The sequence below is a fragment of the Hirundo rustica genome, chromosome 2, assembly GCF_015227805.2.
Source record: "Hirundo rustica isolate bHirRus1 chromosome 2, bHirRus1.pri.v3, whole genome shotgun sequence".
In the NCBI taxonomy this organism is placed as follows: domain Eukaryota; kingdom Metazoa; phylum Chordata; class Aves; order Passeriformes; family Hirundinidae; genus Hirundo; species Hirundo rustica.
This window is the reverse complement of record NC_053451.1, coordinates 85,781,549-85,803,544: the sequence shown is the minus strand read 5'-3', so window position 1 is coordinate 85,803,544 and position 21,996 is coordinate 85,781,549. Positions and strand designations below refer to the sequence as shown.

The 21,996-nt window shown below is 37.0% G+C and overlaps 1 protein-coding gene across 1 annotated transcript in view; it reads right to left on the bottom strand.

Annotated features, from left to right (window-relative positions):
• The window catches only part of OCA2 (OCA2 melanosomal transmembrane protein), a 166,996-nt gene that overhangs the window by 45,927 nt on the left and 99,073 nt on the right, over positions 1-21,996 (bottom strand). Inside the window, exons 19-21 of the mRNA XM_040055440.2 lie at positions 19,378-19,437; positions 18,729-18,833; positions 8,014-8,107 (exon numbers count right to left, since the gene is read on the bottom strand). Of these exons, the coding sequence (XP_039911374.1) occupies positions 8,014-8,107; positions 18,729-18,833; positions 19,378-19,437 (259 nt within the window). The remainder of the gene's footprint in view (positions 1-8,013; positions 8,108-18,728; positions 18,834-19,377; positions 19,438-21,996) is intronic.

The following is a 21,996-nucleotide window of genomic DNA, read 5'->3' as shown; positions in this document are numbered from 1 at the left end:
CATTAAAGAAAAACAAACCCACATTTATATTCATCCGTTCAATGTCCACAAGTCTTCCAATAACTGACAAGACTTGGATAACTTAATATTTTTATGTGTAAAAATTAATAATCAAACTTTGTCATCAATGAAGAAAAGAATCAAGGCCAAATGAAGAATAGCAGTCCTTAAAAGGAATATCAAGTCATAGACATGAATTTAATAAAACTCATTTAATATTGTTATTTGTGATAAAATGCAGTCTTATATTAGCAACATTTTTTATTTTACTAATTTGGAAACCTTTTAAATGGCTTATTTCTACATAAATGATTAAACATGGACATTATAGGGGGGATGTGAAAGAACATAAATTAAAGTTTTGGTTTCAGTTATTAAAAAAGTTCATTGAACTGCATTCAACCCAATTACTTTAATCAGGTGAAATTTACCACTTTTTCTCCGTGCTACAACACCACCAGTAGGGTAGCTGTATAAGAATTACACCAGTGAATGCTCATTGTTTTCTTTCGGCTATGAGAGGAAAAAGTGAATTTTAAATCTGTCATATTTCTACCAGAAATGTGAAATAAATAAGGTGAGTTGCTGAACATCCTGCACTTGTTACTTTAGGGACCTAAAAAAATCCATAAACTTCTACGAAATCCAGACAACTGTAAAAAAATACACAAAACCTGAGGTGACTACTATAGTAACTTTTCTCCTCGGAGTCAACCTACCCAATGCAAGTGTAAAAAATACTATTATAATGATGGATAGTGCCAGAAGTCTGACACATGATGTGGGCAGACTCAGGGCACCCCTATGCCCTGAGTATTCAAGTAGCTTTCACTTAATGCTTTTAATACTGCACATATTACATATTTTTAATACTGCACATATTTAATATCTGATTTTTAGATTCAAAGACTAAAACTATGTCTCAGTTTCACAGCTTTGTCACTTGTCATGTTAATGCGGACCAAATATTGAAAAACTGTTTCATATATAGAAACCTGACATAAAAGTACATTATTCAACTTCACCATAACATACTTTGAAGATAACTGTGCTAAATAGATTTATCAATATCTATATAAATAATACGTCAAGCAGGATTATAACTTTCCTTAGTGTCATACAAAATTTCTGATTTGTCAATATAAATCAATATGAAAACGGCAAAATTTTTTTCCTCCTCAAGGGGCAGAAGAGGAAAGTGTCTCCATTGCCTGGAAAGTGTCTGCAGAGGAAGAAAAGTGGATAATCCAGTATTATATTCTGCACTTAAGTGTTTTGAGCATTGCTCTAGCTTCCGTGCCTTGTTCTGTCTGATAGTCCAAGTGCTACCTTCTAACTGAATATACCACTTCTGCTGACAGCTATTCAGAGTCTGTATTCTCATACCGTAGCAACTCACTGATACAACATAATCAGTTTGCCTATTCCATATAATTCTGAAAACAGAAGTGGCTAAGGCTTCTGGAAAGAACCTTCTGTAGTTTATGGTAAAGAAATGCACAAAGCTCATAAAGAAAAATAAATGCATCTCTACATATACTTCATAGGAGCCCCAATGCCATGTCTGATCATTATCCTATCTCTAATTTGCAGAACTTTATAGCTTGCAGTTATTTTACACAGATTGAGAACCATTAATAGAAGCATTTCAAAGTTATCAATAATGTTAGCATTATAATCAAGTGATTTTGGTGATTGGTACAAATTTATTTTCTAAATCAATATTACATATTACACATAGCTGTCTTATTTCCAGTTTAAAAACTAAGACTTACCATCCAAACTATAAATCCTCATCAGTGCGGCTGAAACAGCATCTTTTACCCCATATGCTTCATATTTCACCCTTAATGACATGCATACATATTATGTATGCATGTCTGCCAAGGTAACTCTTTCCAAGCTTAGAAAACTGTCCTTGCTGAAAAAAATATACTGGTTGCAATATCTCCCATACTAATACAGTATCTTAGAACCAAACTGGTCTCTGATATTGCCTTCATACAAAGAAAGATATGTCTGTCAAATGGACACACTCAGTTTTGCCTAGTTTTACATTTTCGGCTCAAAATTTTCTTCTGTCTGTCTTCCATACCACAGGAAACAATCTTTGGCAATCTTAGAGAATATCCTTTAGCTGCAGGGAATCTGGAAACAAGCCTGGGTCTCACATCAAGGACTTTTCAGCATTGCTGGGCTTTAAGAATTTCACATAGAAAAAGTATGATGATAACACAGAGCTTGAATGTCATGAAAGAGCTAAGGAAAACAGCAACTGGATTTTTATAGAAGGTTACAGATTCTGGCTGTTACAGAAAACAGCAAGAGGACACTTTGGCCTCTCAAGTATTATTTGAGTGAAAAGAGTCCTCATGCTTATATCCAGTGTTTTTCACACTATAACAAAGCCCAAAAACTTTCAGGTAATACCTGAATGAGCTCTTCATTAAGAACAAGAAAAGAGTACTACCATTTAATGGACAGCAGCCACTGCTGAATTAGTTTCCATCACTGCAAATATCATAGAAACAATACAAGGTACATTTAGAAATCAAATTAGATATTAGTGGAAGACATAAAAACATGCTTCTAGATATGTACAATTTAAAGGTATAATGCTGCTAAAGACTGCCCTGGGGTCTTTAAATAAAAACAGTGAGGTATTTCCTAAATTTCCCTATTTTATTTGCCTGACTTTCTGTGGTCAAGAGCAGCAACATCCTTTACCTTTTGAAAGACTGTTCTCACTCTTTACAATACCACCCTTTGGTTTGGATTGAGTTTTATATTGATAAAAAATAATTTATCTGAATCTGGACTATCTTGCCCATAAGACATAGAACTGAGTCCCAGGATTTCTTGTCAATAAAACACTCTTATAGAACCAATAGGATCTTCTAATATTTATGTCCTGGTTAAAATTAAGCTCAGGTAGGTTTCTACCAAAAAATGTTTCTTACAGTTTCAATTACACATTTCATACAACAATAAAGTTCAAAACCAAAGCTGAATAGTGCTCCTCCTAAATAACAGATATATTTTTATACCAGACATTCAGTTTTTGGTAGACTGTTTTAATCTTTCAAATTGAAAAGTGTTATACAAATTTGATCTATGGTAATTATGAAAGAAAAGTAAAGTAGCTACAGTTTTCATAATGTTAATTATCAAATATTTATTACATTTTATGCTTTCTGAAGGATATAACTTTTCCTCATATTGCAGACAAGGAGGGTTGGTTTATGAATATAAACAATATTTCTAGCTTTATACCTTCAGTGTGTCTGAAGCTTTAAACCTAGTTTAGGATTTTATTGAGCAGAATCGGTAGGAATAATAAATCAGTGATACTCTACTGGGCAAGGCCCCATCTGCACCAGGTACCTAAGGAGGCCTGCTGAGAGGCAGAATAGGTACAGCACTGGACTATTGAGAGAAATCCCACTGTTTAGCTACACTCTGGGATAGCTGTAATTAGCACAATGTCCTGTGGATAATGAATTTTACTCACACCCGGGTTTTGACCCTGTAAGGTTAGAAGAAAGTGCCAGCAATCCTCCTTTCTTACCTCCTGTCTTGACATAGAGCTGTGCAGTCAGAATTCACAACTGAATACATCCTAGAAACTGCCTCTTTCTGCAGAATTGTAACAGTAATGACTTTCAGGTGTTGTGCTTCAGGAAAATATATGGAGAAGGAAAATAGTGCAAAACTATACATTGTAAAAACTATCCCCACTGGACCACATTAATAGTCACTGCAGCAGAGTTTTTGCACTTTTTTATGCTAGCAACTCACAATGTAGGAACTTTCAAAAATTAATTTGTCATTTTTCTTTTTTAAGCATACTGTTTGTAAATCATGAAAGAGAGAGAGAGAGAAACTAAATGCCAGTTCTTTAAATGTCAAATGTAGAAAAACCCCTCAAATAAAATCTTAGCTATAACCTCTCAGTTCAGTAAATAGTCTAGTTCTACACAATTGAACAATCTTAACAGGTGAATTTCTGACTGTATACTTACTCAATTTAAGTTGAATCCTTATTCTATGCTCTTTTAAAAGTCATGAGCCAAAATAAAAAGTGCAATTAAAGTGACTCTTATTCTGAAATTGCTGCAGCTAGCAACCTTCATTTGCTCTCCAGAACTTGAGGGCAGCATTCCCTAGATATTATTGGAAGGTCTACATAAAACCCAGTCTCCAGTGTTATAATTCTATCAAGTACTAGAATATAAAACATTAATGAATTCAACTTCAGTCAATGCCCTCTCATGCAAAAGTAATGCAGATGCAGATTCATCAGATCACCCTAGATGTTTCTTCCTTTTTTACTTCCTTTAGTACCTTTTATTTCCTGCTTCTTTCTTTCCCTTAATTGTTAACATGTAATTGAAATACTGGCAGATTATGCATGAAAAAATTCCATGAACAGCACAATTTTTCCAGATACTTAGTCATCCTGACCACTAATGACCAGAAAGGTGTGAATTTATAGAGATGTTCAGCATCCAGAAGATTTGACTAATCAAAATCCGCAAAAGCCTGAATTAATTTCACCTGTCTTTGGGAACCCCTCTCAGTCACGTGAGGGGCTCCAATGTGCTCTGCAGTGATCATCTGGCAATTTCAGCGGATGAATAAACACCTTAGTCATGCCACTATCTCCATCACCAAATATGGAGGCTGGGACAGCCAGACTCCTAACTTATTAAGTCCTTAAAGATACATGGGACAAATGTAAATATACATTTCCAGAACCAGATCCCCTGGAAAATTACCATGTTTATTTCTTAACTGTGTAAGATTGACCTGACCTGAACAAGAAAAATTCTGCCAAAAAGATCAGGCCAAGTATGAGGAATATCCAAAGAATTTGAAATTGTGACACTGTCACCAGGAACTCATCATGGTCATCACTGCCCTTGGCTTTCTTGATTAAGAGACAGGATTTTTCATCCGTTCTCACCTTCAGAGACGCATTTCACAGAACAAGGAACATCTATGCAATATTCCTTTACTCCTTTTGTCTGAGCACCAGGCCATGAAAGACAGAAATTTAGCAGCAGCAACTCTCTTTTGGGAGACAATGACAACAACGTGGCAGTTATACCGTCAAAGGTCTTTTCATCTTATTTGAGACTGACTCCATCCTTCTTTCATTTCCAGGACAACAGCTAAAGCAATGAAGGAAAATTACTGCCTTTTCTCATCCTATCATCTTCCAAATATGTAGCTGCCTGTGCACTTTGTGGCAATAGGAAAAAAGTAATGGCAACCGCTGGAGATTTTTTAGGAGAAAATGGATGGCATTTTTCAAGACAGGCACAAATGCTGATGCTCCCTTTACAGACAGATTAGCAGTGTTTCCCTGAACTACAGAAATGTTATCAAATTACCAGAAATTAAGTTCTGCATTATGTAGTAAACAGCTAACCCTAAATCATGTAGCTATAATGTAATATTTTATAAGACTCTTTTGCAAAATATCTCAAGTTCCCTTGGTTGCAGAAACAGTGATAAGATCCAATCTTTTGCTCTAAGCACAACGCAGTAATGATACCATTGTCATCTACGCCCTCTGCAACTGCATTAGTCTTCCTTGGGGATTCCTTCACACACTTCAGGGACGATGGGAATTCTTTTGGAAATAATCTTTAAGGACCATCTACACTTCCTTTTTTAAGAAAGAAAACCCCTTTTTCTCCCAACTTTTCAAGGCTGCATCTTTTAAAGCTAAAGTTTTCACACACTTCTTATTCTCCAACAATAAGCTTCTGTGCATTAGCTTTTCATCAATGGAAAATCAGAAGCATATTAAATTTCAGCCTAACACTCCTTAGAACACATTTGCCAGTATAACTCTGTGGGCCTGACATTTCTAAGTCTGAAGAGATTTTAGCCTGCTAGCAGTGCTGTTTCCCAGGGGAAAAGTTCTTGAGAAAGCTTCTCAAAACAATCTTGGCAAAACTATTCTTTCTGAAAACCATCTTTCTCCAGGTGGAGTTTTGCTGTTTCTCTGGTTTCACCAGTGGGATTAGAGAGGTGTCGTTCCTAGTCACCAATACTGTTAAGTCTGTATCGGAAAACCTTATAAAAGGTGGTAAGAATTAGACAATAAAGCTTTCTATACTCTTTACCTTCTGAAATACTTAAGAGTCTTCCACCTTTCTTTTGTGTCATACAGAGACATAACTCAACATATGCTCAGCTCTATCCTAATAGAGAATAGTCAAGAAAGTTTAAACTTTTCTTAATAATGATCTAACTTTTTATCCAAATTTTTGTATGGAGCATATCTGGACACCTAGTCAACTTCTATGGATCTCTAATCTCTTTAATTCAAATCATTCTCATGGTACTGTTTACATTTTTACTTTTGTCTCATACTGCATACACACAGATGTCTCTCAAAATCCAGGCAGCCCTTCAACAAATCAAATTAAAGGAATTTGAGTTAAGATGATAGTTTAGAAAAATCAGCTGAAACTGGTAAAAGCTCCAAGTCTGGTAAAGTGCATCCCACTCAGAATATGTCAGCGTAATCTGAGTAACTCTATATTCCTTATGCTTTCTTTTTTAATCTGAAAGTTTAATGAAATGAGAGTATGTTCAGTGATCAGCAAATTCACAGAATCATAGTGTCATTTAGGTTGAAAAAGACCTCTATGAACTCTGAATCCTATAAAAAGTTGAAGTACAATATTTCTATGGTAAACAGCTCTATGAAGATATGCTGGTTATTCTAATCACTGGTTTTAGAGAGGAACAGATTAAAGTCACAATATAATGATGAGCAATGATGAGCACAAAGAGATATTCCTCAAATGAGTAACTGGTGTGAAATTGTCCTGTCCTTGCAACATGCTCTTAAAATTCAATCTATAAATCAGAACACTATTATATTGTTAGGCATTAAGGTCACTTGTACTAGCAATCACTTAACTGAATAAACAAACCCAAACTTGTATTGCACACAAAACTGGAATTAGTTATCCCTGTGGAGTCACAGAAACTGTTTGGAGGGGCATTGAGGGGAAGAAGGGGTGGATATATGGTGGAACAACCTGTTATTAATTTTAACTTTATGTAACTTAACTACCTAAATATTTAGGGATCAAAACAAAGCCAATACAATGTAATTAGCATTAAAATTCTGAGTAGTAAAAAAATAATACTAACTTTATTTCTCATTTAGAACTTACACATTGTAATGGTACTTAGTGGACTTCCCATATGGAAACATATTGGAACATCTTTACGAACCATTTCCAAAATGCAAAAGAAATCCTTGTAAGTATTCATTTAAAAACTACTGGATTGTTATTCTCTTTTGTTCTTCTAAAAAATAGAGACAAAATTCAGGGCCTACAGTACATACGTGCTATATTTTAATTTAAAAAAATTAAAAACAGTCACAAAAACATCTCTTTTTTTGTGATAATGTACTGACAATACACAAACCAAGATGGGCACTAGAAGAATGGCTGTTGGAGTCATTATTAGAGGTACATTTCCCAAAGACTTCAAATGTATTTTCTTTACAATGAGGAGTGATAAATAGGTCAACAAATGGATACTGAAATAATTTCTGTAAACCAGCCAGAAAACCTTCCAGTGACTTCAGCAGATTTTGAAACAAGCATTCAGATCTTAGCTATTATACATTTTCTGCATCTTTTCAATGAGCAATAATGGCTTTCTGTTCTGAAAGCCAAATGTATCTTTGTCTTTTCTCTCTCAAAAGATCAGATCCCTATAAGCACCATCTGGACCGTTCCTTTGTATGTCTGTAGATTATGCAGTTGCAGACTTCAAACACAGGCTGCAAAAATCCTATTGTAGCAGCAGCAACTGAATGGGATCTTCATCCATGAGTACTTTGAAGTCAAAGGAGCTGAATCAGGCCTTCCATGTGCCTTGCGCAGTAAAATGATTGAACCTATTGTGTCAGTTTATACATGCGATAATTGCATAGCTGTTACCTTATGACAGCTTTCTCACATAAACTCTTACCTCCAAGGCACGCACCCATGGCCAATGAGAAGATTAATGGTTTCATAGGCAAGTTAACATCTGGATCTTTACTCAGATTGAGAAGCACAGGCATCTGTGGTTCAAGAAGAAAAAAGAGAGAATCAGAAAACTTTGTCAAACCATTAGCACAACTTAAGAAAAGTTCCTTAAAGGAAACAACTTAAACCACCAGTAAATCCAAAGAAAAAGGGGGGGAAGGGGGGGGAGGGGAAGGGGGGTTATGGTTTATTTTTTTCTTGATGTTGTTTTTCTTAATTAGTTTGTTTGCATCATATGCTTGATCTATACTCACTTTTCCCTATTGACTGTGCTAGTCCCATAGCTGAGAAGAAGATATTGATATTCGGCCAAGCCTGACACAAGTACTGCTGACAAAACTGAGACATGAGACCTGTTGTAATGCACCCCCCACCCCCGAGTGGGCATTTCTGTAGAAGGAAAAGGGTTTCAGTTTATCTTTAGACATTTTAGGAAGTTTAACTAGAAAGCGCTGTGCCCTTTTCATCTGTATTGGCTCAGTGCCAGCACAGGAGCAGTGATTGGGCTTTGAAAATGTACCTCCAAGCCTGCTGCCAATCTCCATGCCAAACAGCCCACCTAGACCATTGAGTACTAAAGGGACTACACAAAAGAACTCAAGGGCTTTTTTGGGCTGCCTTACCAGTAATCAGAATGTTCTCTACACTGTGTTTGACTTACATTTCCTTGTTTGTTTATGTTTATTATTTTCTTTGTTTATTAAAACCTTTTATTTTATAAAGCATGTCCAGAGAAGTTGTCTTGCTATGTGATTTAAGCCATTTCTCTGAACAGGGCTGGACCCTCAGAGGTATTGGAAACCCCAACAGGGACCCATCTAGGTCTACAGGGAACTGACAGTGACTATAAATCAATTTCCCTTTCATTTCTTGAAAGCTAAAGGACAGAGATGTATCTCCTCTTCATCACTGGAGATGATGATAAAAGATGCACAAACCTTCACAGTGAAGATGGCTGTAGATTATGAGTCAGAAACAAAAAAAATTACAAATCCTTTTTGTAATCAAAAGTATCTGATCTATTAGGGTAAAATTGAAAATTGAGCCATTTGGCAGGCTTCTGAGTTCAAAAGCAGATCGGAGTTACTTTACTTATTATTTCAACATTATATTTACCAGAGGATGTGGATTTAGTTCACTGGGAAATATTTGCAAATGGTTTAATGCTAGTCAGCAACTAAGCACCATATGGTTCTCGTCTCATATTCCCCCACACCTCCCCTTAGAAAAAAAGACGAGTCAGGAAAAAGCATTAAAACTTATGGGTTGAGATAAAGCCATTTAAATTCTTTTTGAAAAACATTGTAACAATAATTAATAATTACCATGATAGTAATTAAGATTATTATTATTTTAATGAAAATGAGAGAGATAAAAAGGAGTACAATGGAAGATAAATAAGTGATATATAATACAATTGCTCACCACTAACTGCTGATTGCTGTCCAGCCCATCCCCCAGAAGCAGCTGGTGATAACTGGACAACTTCCCAGAGTTTATATACTGAGTGTATCATTCTAAGGTATGGAATATCCCTTTGGCCAGTTTGTGTCAGCTCTCCTGGGTTTTGCCCCTCACCCACCCTCCAGTTTCTTGTGCTCCTGCTCCCTGGCACAGTATGGGAAAATGAACAGTCCTTGACTGGGAATAAGCATTACTTAGCAACAACCAGAACATCAGTGTGTTATCAAGATTATTCTTCTAGTAAATCCAAAGCACAGCACTGTAGCAGCTATTAGTAAGAAAATTAATTCTATGTCAGCCAAAACCAGAGCAGGTAATTTTATGAATTTCATTTAATTGCTTTAACAAATAAAATTTTTAAAAATCAAACAAACAAAAAAAAACCCCAGAAACAAATACCAAACAAAGAAATTGAAAAGTAAAATAAGTCTTGTAGGAAGGCATAATAGACTGCATTAGACAATTGGTATAGAGCCAAAAAATACAGCAGACAGGCTTTCTAGCCAGATCTAGCACCAGTTCTGAGCCTGTAACCTTCTTCAAAGCTAAACAACTTCACCTTAGTTCAGAAAAATTTTTTGAGTTCAACATAATTTTGTGACCGCTAGGTTTGAAAAAATAGTGTGATCACTACCTGTAGAGAGAAAGTTATTGGGAAGGGGAGAGGTGACAATATTATTCTCCCATTTTTAACATGTTCAGAGGTTTATGGGACCAAAGGGGAAAGAGAAAGAATAAGAAAAGGTGGAACAGTAAGACACGAAGCAGGAAGAGATTTGAGAAAATAACTGTGATATATCTTAAAATTAAAGCTTTCTCAGAGTCTAGGAGTTTCAGTAGGGAATAGAGTTATGACTTTTAATCCTCCAATTTGTCATTTTAATTTATTTCACAGTTCACCCTCAAGGGGTATGATCTCTTCTTCTTTGTGAAAAATGCTTTCACTTTGATGGCTGAGTGATGCTCACCTTTATTGACCGAGTGTGTTCTTTTGGCATGGAGCAATATCTAGGTTTTATGAAGAATTACGACCCTTTCCTTGTTCTTCCCACCAGTCCTGCTACTCATCCCTCTCAAACCCTCTATTGATTAGCCTAGATAAGGTAATTTCTAAACAATTATTCTTGAATTTTACATTGTCTGAAGTCTATTTCCATTTTAGGGCCTAAAGAAATCTCAGCATGACCATCATCTTGTCTGTTTTTTGCAGGAAGCAGTAAAGATGTCATTTCTCGTCACAAACTTTATTTCTCTCAAAATACAGCTAGAACATGATATGCAATGCAAAATTAAATTATATTTATTTCAAAACAATTTAGTGTTTCAATATTTCCTGTTATTGAGGTCAGTCCTAAAGCTGTTGCCAGACAGCTCTGGAGTGCAGAGCAAATAATGCCCCACAGCCCACCAGCTATGCAGAGAGGAAACCCAAGGAGGAGCATTGGTACTGCTCTATCAGCAAGCATCTCCTCCTGGGATTAGCAGCAAACTCACAAAGAGTGAAACCTTCTCAGTTATTTCTGCTTTCCAGAGGAAGTACTTGTACAAGTAATCACACACACCTTCATTGTGCAAGAAGAGTAATTTAAGCAAGTTACCAGGTCTTATAGCCAGGCACTGCAGTAAAACTCAGCAGGTCAAGAGTGGCCCAAAAAAACTGGTTAATATTTAAGGATCACCTCCTCCAAGCTCAGAAGCACATGCTGACAATGAAAAAATTGGGCAAAAGTGCCAGGAGGCCTACATGGATGGAAAAGGAACCCCTGGACAAACTCAAACACAGAAAAAAAAAGAACTTTACAGAGGGTGGAAGCAAGAGCAGGTATCCTGGGATATACCTGTTAGAGAGATAGAGAAAGATTGTACAAGAAGCCAGCAATCAGAATCAGGAAAGCTAAAGCCCTGATAGAGTTAAATCTGGCCAGGGATATCAAGAGCAACAAGAAAAGCTGCTAAGGGAACCTCAGTGATGAAAGGAAGACTAGGGAAAATGTGGAGGAAGAAAATAGACCTGGTTATCCAGGACATGTGGAAATGGCTGAGGTACAAAATAACTTTTTTGTCCTGGTCTTCACCAGCAAAGTGTTCCAGCCACATTGCTCAAGTTATAGAAGGCAAAGGTAGGGACCGTGGGAATGAAGAACCACCTGCTGTAGGAAAAGATTAGGTTTGAGACCATTCTAAGGAAACAGAAGGTGCCTAAGTCCATGGGATCTGATGAGATATATCTGCAGGACCTGAGGGAACTGGCTGAGGAAGTGACTAAGCCACAACGCACCATAATTGGGAAGTCATGGCGGTCTAGTGAAGCTCCCACTGACTGGAAAGGGGGAATCATAACCCTCATTTTTTAAAAGAGAAAAATAAAGACCTGGAGAACTACAGGCCAACCAGTCTCACCTTGGTACCTGGTAAGATCATAGAGCAGATCCTCCTGGAATGTATTCTAAGGCAAATAGAAAACAAGGAAGTGACTAGTGACATCCAACACAGATTCACTAAGTGCAAATGGTGCCTGGCAATTTTGATGGCTTTCACCCAAGTTGGAGAGGCCTGGATCTGATGGACAGACCACTTGGTGGGTAATAAATTGGCTGGATGGTCATTGCGGTCAATGACTCAATGTCCAAGGGGAGCCCATTGACGAGTGTTATTCCTCAGGGGTTGATATTGGGACCAGTGCCATTTAACACTTTTGTCATCAGTATGGACAAAGTGTTCAAGACCAGGTTACATAGGGCTTTGAAAAACTTGGTCTAGTGGAAGGTGTCCCTTCCCACAGCAGGAGGGCTGGAACTAGATGATCTTTAAGGTCTTCCAAACTAAAGCATTCCATGATCCTGTGATATTGTCTGGTTTGTCTATTTGCGCAAAATGTCTATGAAGCAGCAACTCACGCTGTTATTTTAGGGACTCATTGGTGCTCTACATCATGGGACTTCACTGCATACACTTTGCTAAGAACTGCCTGTGGCAAAGACGTCTTCTGTGAAAACTGCAGAGAATATGCATTAATAGAAAACAAACTATTTGCAGCTTCCCAAACTGTTGATGATTGCTCTGTCTCTGCAGACAACTGCAGCCTAGTCTTGCACTTTTACTGAGCAGTGAAATGCAGAACATCATAGATAACTCTTGAAGGATAGAGGACAAGGAAATTCCAAAAATAAAGCTGGCATTAACAACATGAGAAACATTAAGCACTGCAAGAGAAAAGCATCCGATAGTTTTAGAGACAACAAACAGTGAGCCAAAAATTATTTACTTTCTAATGAAGACCTGTCAGAGACTAAGTCACCTTGTCAGCCAGATGATTCACAGAAATTGTTGGTTGCTCTTTATTGAGGAAATAGTATTTAAACTCGACTAAAATGGGTATTTACTGTAGCTGTCTTTTTACTTCCAGTATTAAATAAAAATATAAACAGATGGTTTCAGCATATATAGCCGATAAAACATGTCAATTAAACTAAAGATCAGACTGGCAATAATGTCATGTCACTTAAAATTCTAAGGGCAGAAATTCATAGCTATTTAAACATGACAATACTAGGAAAGTCCAGGCATTAAAAATTAGGAAGTCTGCCTGTCAAAAAATGTAATGGAGATTTTAGCCTGCTGATAAAGGAAGAGGAATATTGGGGGGTTTAGTGGAATGACACATAGAGCATCAATAGAGCATCAATAAATATATTCTGCAGACAAAGAAAGCTGGATATGCAACATGAAAAGAACCCTTGGCATTCCAAAAGTAAAATGTGAGAAATAGAATAGCCAAGCTCCTGGTTCATGATTTTTTTATGATAGACCATTATTTGGGTGTTTTGTAAGGAATACCAAAGTATGACTACATACACTGGATTTTCAGCTGGCACCAAAGCCTTTTACATACAGTCAGAATTCCCAGAGTTTCCCACAAAGTATTTGTCAATCTCAAGATCTGGGACCCTGAAACTGTAAAAGGACCAGTTGTATCAGCTGAATGCTTACAAGTCCATGGAGCATGAAGGACTTCATCCCAGACTACTGAAGAAGACAGCAGATGTTATGGCAGAGCCCTTCTTGATCATCTACCAAAGATCTTGGAAACCTGAGAAGGTCCCTGCTGGCTGGCACCTTGTCAATGTTATTCTAGTTTACAGAAAGGGCATGAAGAAAGACCCAGAGAAGAAGCATAGACCTGTTAGTCTAACCTCAGATCCTGGAAAAAAAATATAGAGATGATTATACTGGGTATTACTGAAAGGTATTTAAAGAGCAATACAATCATCAGGCACAGCCAATGGGGGTTCACAGTGGGAAAGTAAAATTTGATATCCTTCTATAATAAAGTCACCCTCCTCATGGATGAAGGAAAGGTATTGGATGTAACTTTTCTGGATCCTAGGAAGGCTTTTGACACTGTTCCTTGCAGCATGGAGAAGCTGTCCAGCCGTGGGATGAGCAGGTTCACAGTGCACTGGGTGAAGACCTGGCTGAAGGGCAGAGCCCAGAGGGCTGCAGCACGTGAGGTTGCAGCTGACTGGTCACCAGGCACCAGCATGTTCCTCAGGGTTCTAGGGCCAGTTCTGTTCAAAATATTTATCTGAATATTTAACAATCTGAAAGCAGGAGCTGAATGCACCATCATCAAGTTTGCTGATTATACTATACTGGGAGGTGCTGTTGACTCTTTTGAGGGACTGTATGAAAGTTCTTGAGCATGTCCAGAGGAGGCCAACAAAGCTGGTGACAGGGCAGGAAGGTGTGTCCTGTGAGAAGCAGGTAAGTTGGTCCAGTTTGGAGAGAAGAAGGCTGAGGAGTTGATTTCATTACTCTCTACAGCTTCTGAAGACGGGAAGTAGAGATGGATGTATTCTTCTCCTGGGATCCAGGGCAATGGCTCTGAGCTGCATCATAGCACATTCAGACTGGACATTAGGAAGCATTTCTTTACTGAGAGGGTGGGCAAACACTGGAAAAAGGTTTTTAGAGAAGTGTTTAGTGCTCCAAGCCTGTCAGAGTTTAAGAGTCATTTGGACAATGCCCTTAATAACAGGCTTTAATTTTTGGTTGGTCCTGATTTTCTCAAGCAGTTGTATTGGATGATTGTTGTAGGTCTCTTCCAAGTGAAATAGTCTATTCTCTAATTCTACAATACTTTTTCACAGTATATCTTTTACTTGGTGACAAGAACTGATTGATTTTCCTATCACTTGCAGATAGCTATCACAGTTACTAGGCATGTTTATGCAAAGAAATGCAATAAACACTCACTCATGCAGACGTATGTTTAATTAAGGAGCTGGATTTTCACTTTTCAATTTAAAGTGAAGGGGAAAGTCCTGGGATTACAGTTCATTGGGCAATTTTCAACCCCATCCTCTTGTTTTGGGGCAGTTCATTGTCTGTGCATACAGGATGAATTATTTGAAATAAGCAATAAAAGGTATTTTGAAAACTCTTTTGTCTTCATGCAGTTCCAATGTCCTATTTTAACTTAAAAAAACCCCAGAATTCTGGCAAGACAGAAACAATAAAAGTACTCAGCCTATTCTGAGCTGAGTGCACTCAGAAACTAATTCCATTGTTTCTTGTGGGCAATTATCTTTGTACAGCATCCTCTGTAGCAAAAAAATACATGCTGTGTTCAGCCCTCTTCACAGAGTTTTCTGTTTAGCAACTTCCATATATGAATTCCACATGGTATTGACATTTTTGATTATGGGTTATGCCAGATTTACCCGTGTCTAGAGCAGAGAACAATTTGACCAGTGTTGCACTGAAAAGTTATTTTCAGGGCAAGGCACTTCAAATAATACATTGATCTGATTTTTGTTATTTCAGAATATTCTAGTAAGAGAGAAATCTTCTCTGTGTTGCTGAAGGCTCCTGAAAATCATCAATATGTTCACTGTTCACATACATGAATATTTTGCACTTTAAAGTATACCCATCTTAAAATAACCAAAAATATTTATGTCTTGTTTTTAAGACTGCAGATAATGTGTTGTGTTTTAGGATAAGGAAGAATCCTAATTTGCCGACATAGATACATAGAATCTCTTGAAAATGCCTAGAATTTCTTCTAAGAAACCGTTTTCCTTATTGGTTTTCATTACTTCATGTCATAAAATAGTTTATTTCCTAGAATTCTGTGTAATGCTGGCTCAGATATATTCTAATTCCCTTTTCAAAATAGCAGTCTACAATTTCCACTTTTCACATCCTCTTAAGGTAAGTTAACTGACTGTTAAGTCAGCTATAAATTTTAATGTTGTCAAATCTTAAACTTTACATGAAGCAGTCAAATTTATCTCAACACAGATAAAGTGAAACTTTTAATCTCAAGATCCGTTAATTAGGCAGTCATGTTTTTTCCTTTGTTTTTCTCTACACAAAGCAAGTCAATATGAATTTGATTATCTCACTAGTACAAACACAGAAACTGAAAGGAAATTTTGGCCAACCATACATCAACTTGATTTTTTTAAAGGAAACACAACATGATAGTTACAGAGCTATTTGGAGGTTTTTCTGTTTTGATTACCTTCAGCTATACACCTAAATCTAGACTCAGGCTCTAATGGAATTTTGTATTTCTTCCATTTCTCAGGTAGTTCCTGGGTCAAAACATTACACATAACAGAAAATTGAAAAAGTTCACATCTACAGTGCCTTCAGCCCAGGGGGGCAGTCACCTCATATAGAAGACTGTCCCCCCTCAATCCATTTCTGAGTTACTAGGCTGATTGCGCAGCCTATCTCCTCGCCCTGCTCCAAGTCTGGACAACATGCACTGCATATTGTTTAGGGGATGAGTGGAAGACCTTATCCAACAGCACAGAATCATATTGGAGACATCTCATGTATGAACTGATGCCTGTCTTGAAGCTTCCCACCCCTGAAGGAAAAAAAACAGCATAATTTCCAGATGCCCCTGCCATTGCAGTAGTTTTTTCCACAGTCAGTTGGAGCCTCGCAATCAGAACTGGGACTGGCAAGACTGTCTCATTCCTGGAACATGGGACAAAAATCATGGTACACTTGCCCTCCTAATGCAGAAATGACACTATTAGCATCCTTGACAGTGAGCTGCCACCAGGCCTTCCATTGTCTCTGTATGATATTTAAAGAATTAATTTACAAGTCAAACAAGCCATTATCCCATGAGACTGGTTTCCCTTAACTCTTTCTGGTTTGTGGCCTAGCCAACGTGGGCAGAGATCTGTGATACCATCCTCCAAACACTTTTGTCAGTCATAGTACACAGCTGATATTTATGAAACTGCCCAAATTTTTTGTATCTGAAGGAACTTGATGGATTCCACATCCCTAGCCAATACCTGGTCCATCAAAGCTATGACTAATGAAAAATGCAAGAGAGATTGACTCATTGTCATGACATTGGTTCACCAGTGAAGGAGGCTTATGGAGACCTGGAGGGATTCACTACATCTGTCTTTCATTATTATGAGTGCAGGCTCATTTGTGAAGCTGGAACCTTTCCCCAGGAAAGGACAGGATTATTCATGGCTATGTCATAGCAGGTGCCCCATAGCCCTATATCATTAGGGAATGTCAAACTAAACTCATATATAGAAGTCCCTGATTAGTGAAAAGTCATTCTACAAAAGAGTTGGGTTCAATATATTTAATACTCCTCATCAGAATTTCATAACTTTGGCACTATAACTATACTGAAAAAAAATAGCCTTCCAAAATTAAATACTGCTTGTTTTAAGAGTAGGAACAAAGTACCAAAGAATCAAAAATAATTTTAAATGGAAGTTTAAAGATCTTGAGACTTAGTTACTTAGGAATATTCTGTAAGTATTTTCTAATGCAGAATGACAAAGACTAAAGTGCAAACCTTTTCACTGAAGTAGATGAATCTCATCTCTAGTTTGCCAAATAACACATTAACATCTTAACACCTTAGCTAATGACTGCTTTTACACAGGTGAGAATATGCATGCATTTTTCTTCCTGTTTCTTCTCTCTTAATTAAAAAAAAAAAAAATAAATAAAAAAAATAATAATAATAATAATAAAAAAAAATTGTAGCGGTCTCTTAGGGTCATCCCAGAACAGAATGAGAAAAAATATAAATTTGAAATAGCTTAAAATGTTAACAAGGAACCCTTCCTGTCAATCAGTATTTGCCACCCTTAAAGATACAAAAGAAATGATCTTCAGGCATCCCAAAGGATTCTTGCACTAAAGTCCCATTTCCCAAAACATACTCATTTCGTGGGAGTATGCTGTTTGGTATTGCTCCAAGCCAATTTTTATAGACTAACTGGGTATGAGGCAAAAATCTTCTAAGTGAAGATTTCTGCATTATTGCTTAATAATCCTCAAGCATTTGCTAGGAGGTGACTCATCCCAAACCAATCTTTCTTTTCGTGCCCATTGCTTGCAGTCTGCTGTGGTTAAATCAATATAATTTCACAGGAAACACCATGGTAATCAAAGCAAAATACCATATTAATATATATTTATAGAGTAGTTACAAATCTGGCCAATTTGTCATGTGCTCTACAAGAAGTGTCTTAAACCTTGGCACAGGTTAAGAGTGGATGTGACCATAATGGATGAAAAAATGTGCTGAGAAAAAGTTGTAACAATGAAACACTAGTAATAAATGAATTATCAGACTTTAAAAAGAGAACTTGATAGAATAAACCTATCTGAGCATGTCTTAATTTGTTATAATTTGATACTTTTCTGATATTAAAGCTCAGCTGCTGACAAGGATTTGTTATGCTTAACATAATCTGGTGTTTTTTAAACTACTTACAAAAGTAAGGTAGCAATAAGCTAGTCAGTTGTTAAAAAAGCATTATCATAACTACTCAGCACATAGAGGAAAAACATTAACAGCAGTGGATGGATAGTGACAGTTTCCATCAAAAAGACAATTCTATTTTTCAAGTATGTATGTGGATATGAGAGGAGAAAATGCAAAAATGCAGCCAAAACAGTGCCTCTGGTCCCACAGCTACCTGCAGCTGCTGGTGCCAATGGCCAGCTAGATACCCAAACAGTATGAGTTAGTTTCTAATGCTGATTCAATCTCAGAGGACAAAGTAAGCTGCAGCACAGCAGAGGTTAAAAAAAAAAAAAAAAAAAAAAGTAATCAGTAAGCTGAGCTCCCTTGCCAGCACCTGGAGGAGGATGTGAGGATGTGCAGTGCTGCACAAACCTTACCATTGTAGCTGTGAAGGGGATGTTGTCAATCACGGAGGAGGCCAAAGCAGACACCCAGAGCACTAAAATGATGGCCACTGCCAAGCGCTGATCCTCAGGAACCACCTGGAATTGAGAGAGAGACAATTATAACCTTGAGCTCAGTGTTGCTCTGTGTGTCCCCCATGGCATAATTGCATGTTCTTTACAGTTTTAATTTATCAACAGTTATTATTCCTTTAGGCTCTGAAATAGGAAAGGCGCCTTAGATAAAATAGCCTAACATTTAGTAACACAATTACAGTCCTTCTTCCAAGAAAATACAAACAAATAGAAGTACAAAGATTGATATTTCTAATACTCAGATTTCACACAAAAAATACACTGTGCAACTGTGAATTTTGACCTTAAGCTGTTTTTCCACCTTTACATTTTAGGAGTTTTTAGACTATGGAAAAAGCTTCTCTATTGCATTTATGGCTAAGTTTATTCTGGCTGTGGACAGATGTATACATATTAAATATCACCCATGCCAAAGTATGACATGCTTTCTTGATATTGCTAACACAGGAATGTAATCTTTAATATCAGATTCAAAATAAAATTATTTATTGTTCTACTGGAGTGAAACTTTTCTTACCTGTTAAAATTATAGGTCTTTTAAACATACCTTTATTAACAAAGCTGTCTGCTCTCCTATATAGTCTATTAAGTGCAGATGAGCCAAAGCCTGGGGGAAAAAAAAAGACATTGATATCAACAAATTAAGTGCATGATGCACTTAGGTTTTTTTCACTGAATGTTAGAAAATGCAACCATTTCTTCCCATTTACAAGATACTGATATTCAACTCAAGTAGCTTCTACAGAAGTAATTTTAGACAAGAAAAGACACAGCAGAAATTGGTGACTGTATTTGCAGAAGCGAGTTGAGGTTGTACTGAAATGACTTGTAGTATTACCCAATGAGAGCAATTCAGAGAATGGCTGAAATTTAAAGATGATGTTATTCAGTGGATATGTGTCTTCTGAAAGCCTGAACACAACTGATTTCTAAACAACTTCCCCAAATCCACAATATAGAGAAGCATATCGTGTGTTTCAAAGGCTGGATGAAATCAAACATCTCATGTTCAGTCTCAGATGAAGAAACAGGAAAACAAATTATGTTTCTCTTTTACAGCTTTCTCAGACCTATTAAAAAAAAAAAAAAAAAAAAAAAAAAAAAAAAAAAAAAAAAAAACCCACCCTACAACAAAAACTACAAAAACCAATATCATCTGCTAAAAACAGGACAGAAATTTTGAATGAAAATTGGCAGCAGCATCTGAAAGGCAGGAAGTCCATCTCTCCAATGTCCAAGCTAGGCATGAGAACTAAGGAGGTGAGCCCTTTAAGCACTGGACCCCAGGACAGCCTGGATCAGAGTGCTCTATTATCCCTGTGAGAACCATTCCCAGTTGTACAGGACATTTAAACAGTATCCTGTGGCACTACCACAGATGAAAAGACAAAGGAAGACTTCAGCCTGATAGTGCTAACTCTGATCTCTCCTTGGGCTCACAGAATACAGACTAAGTCTTCACATCCAAGGGCAGTGACCTATTCCCTTGATCCACAAGGTAAAAGAGTGATTTTAACCCACGAGTGCTAGCCTTTACTTCACTTTGGTTTTGTTTTCTTTTCTTGTAGGCATAAAGAATAAGGTACTATTTTCAGGTTTAATAAGGTATATCTATTCTATAATTTCTCAGTTTCTCAGGGGACAAAATCACATGATTTTTGGTTTAGCCTAGACCATGCTGGTTGGCTGGTTTTCATTTTTTTCTGTCAAGTAGAAGAATCAGTCAGCTGCAATACCTCACTTACAGACATCAGTCCCTCACAGAGCTGCAGGAGTTCAGAATTCACTCAACACAGCTCCATATAACACCCCCACCTGGCAGACAGACAGAGACTGCAGTGGGGAAAAAAAGCATTCAATTCGCATGCTGTCAAATTCCATGACAGATGCAAAGATCTTAATGGGTGTGGAGTGATGTGGTATGGGGTACTGGCTTGTCAGAGACTAAGGTGTTTTCATTCAGACTGGCAATTCCTGTACCTGCAGCTCAATTGGACATCAGCTGAATAATAGTGGTTTGGGTATCACCACATAGAAAATTTGGCCCAGAAGTATATATATATATATATATATATGTGTGTGTGTGTGTGTGTATATAAACAATACATAGAACAAGAAAATGTTTATGTACAATTAAAAATACAGTATGAAGAAAACAAGCACCAAAACTTTTAAATACATGCACGTGCCCCTTTATACTTAAAGAAAAAAGAACATTTTTTCATTACTTTGGTTTCCCAGGAGAAAGTTTCCTAAGAAATTAATTTTTGTTGGTGATTTTAAGTTACCATTTTCTTTCTAAGCTGTGTTGCTTTATCAACGCAATGGTTATGACAGTGACTTTTTGAATGTATTTAAAAGCAATGTTCTTAATGAACAATACTTTTTGTATCATTGCTTTGTGTTCACACTTCAAGATAAACTTTTGAACAGGTAATTGTTAGCAATTAGAACCCAGATTCACATTCAATTAATATTGCTGCCTTATTAATTACTTACTAACAGAATGTATTATATTTCAGTAACACTCAAAATTCATTCTGGAACTCAAGAGAGAGATATTCAGGACACACACATCACTCCTGCAAGAGAGTCCTCAGGTAGCTCATCTAGTTAGAGACAATGACAATATTAATGCCATAAATAATTATGGGATGTCTCTATGATCTCCAGGCCTGCAAGCACCTAAGTACAAGTCAGTGACTACTACCCTGCCACGGTCCTCCCTTGCATGTAAATAGCACAGAGGGTCTCCTGGATATTCCTGTGTCTTCCAAGAGGAGTAAGCATTATATTGCACTAATTGGTGTCTTCAGGCATACTAGTTCTTGTGGGGTAGTTCACAACAGAGCTTTTCTGCAGAAAGAAATCATGTGCCATTTTAAAACAAAGTCTAATTTATGCATAAAAAATGTCATTAATGCTCTTGTGGGCAGTATGTCATGATGACTCCTGTAAGTAAACTCTGCCTGAAGGAATTAAGGTAACATGCTAATTTCTGCTATAAAATTGAACAAAGAACTGTAATCCTGAGAGGCATAGGGACTTATTTTACAGACAGAAGAAGCAGAAAGATTTTTGTAGCACATAACAGCCACTTGTGGATACAGACTAAGAAGACCATTGTAAAGAATAGTTACCCAGGGGATGCAGTAGAAAACAAGAG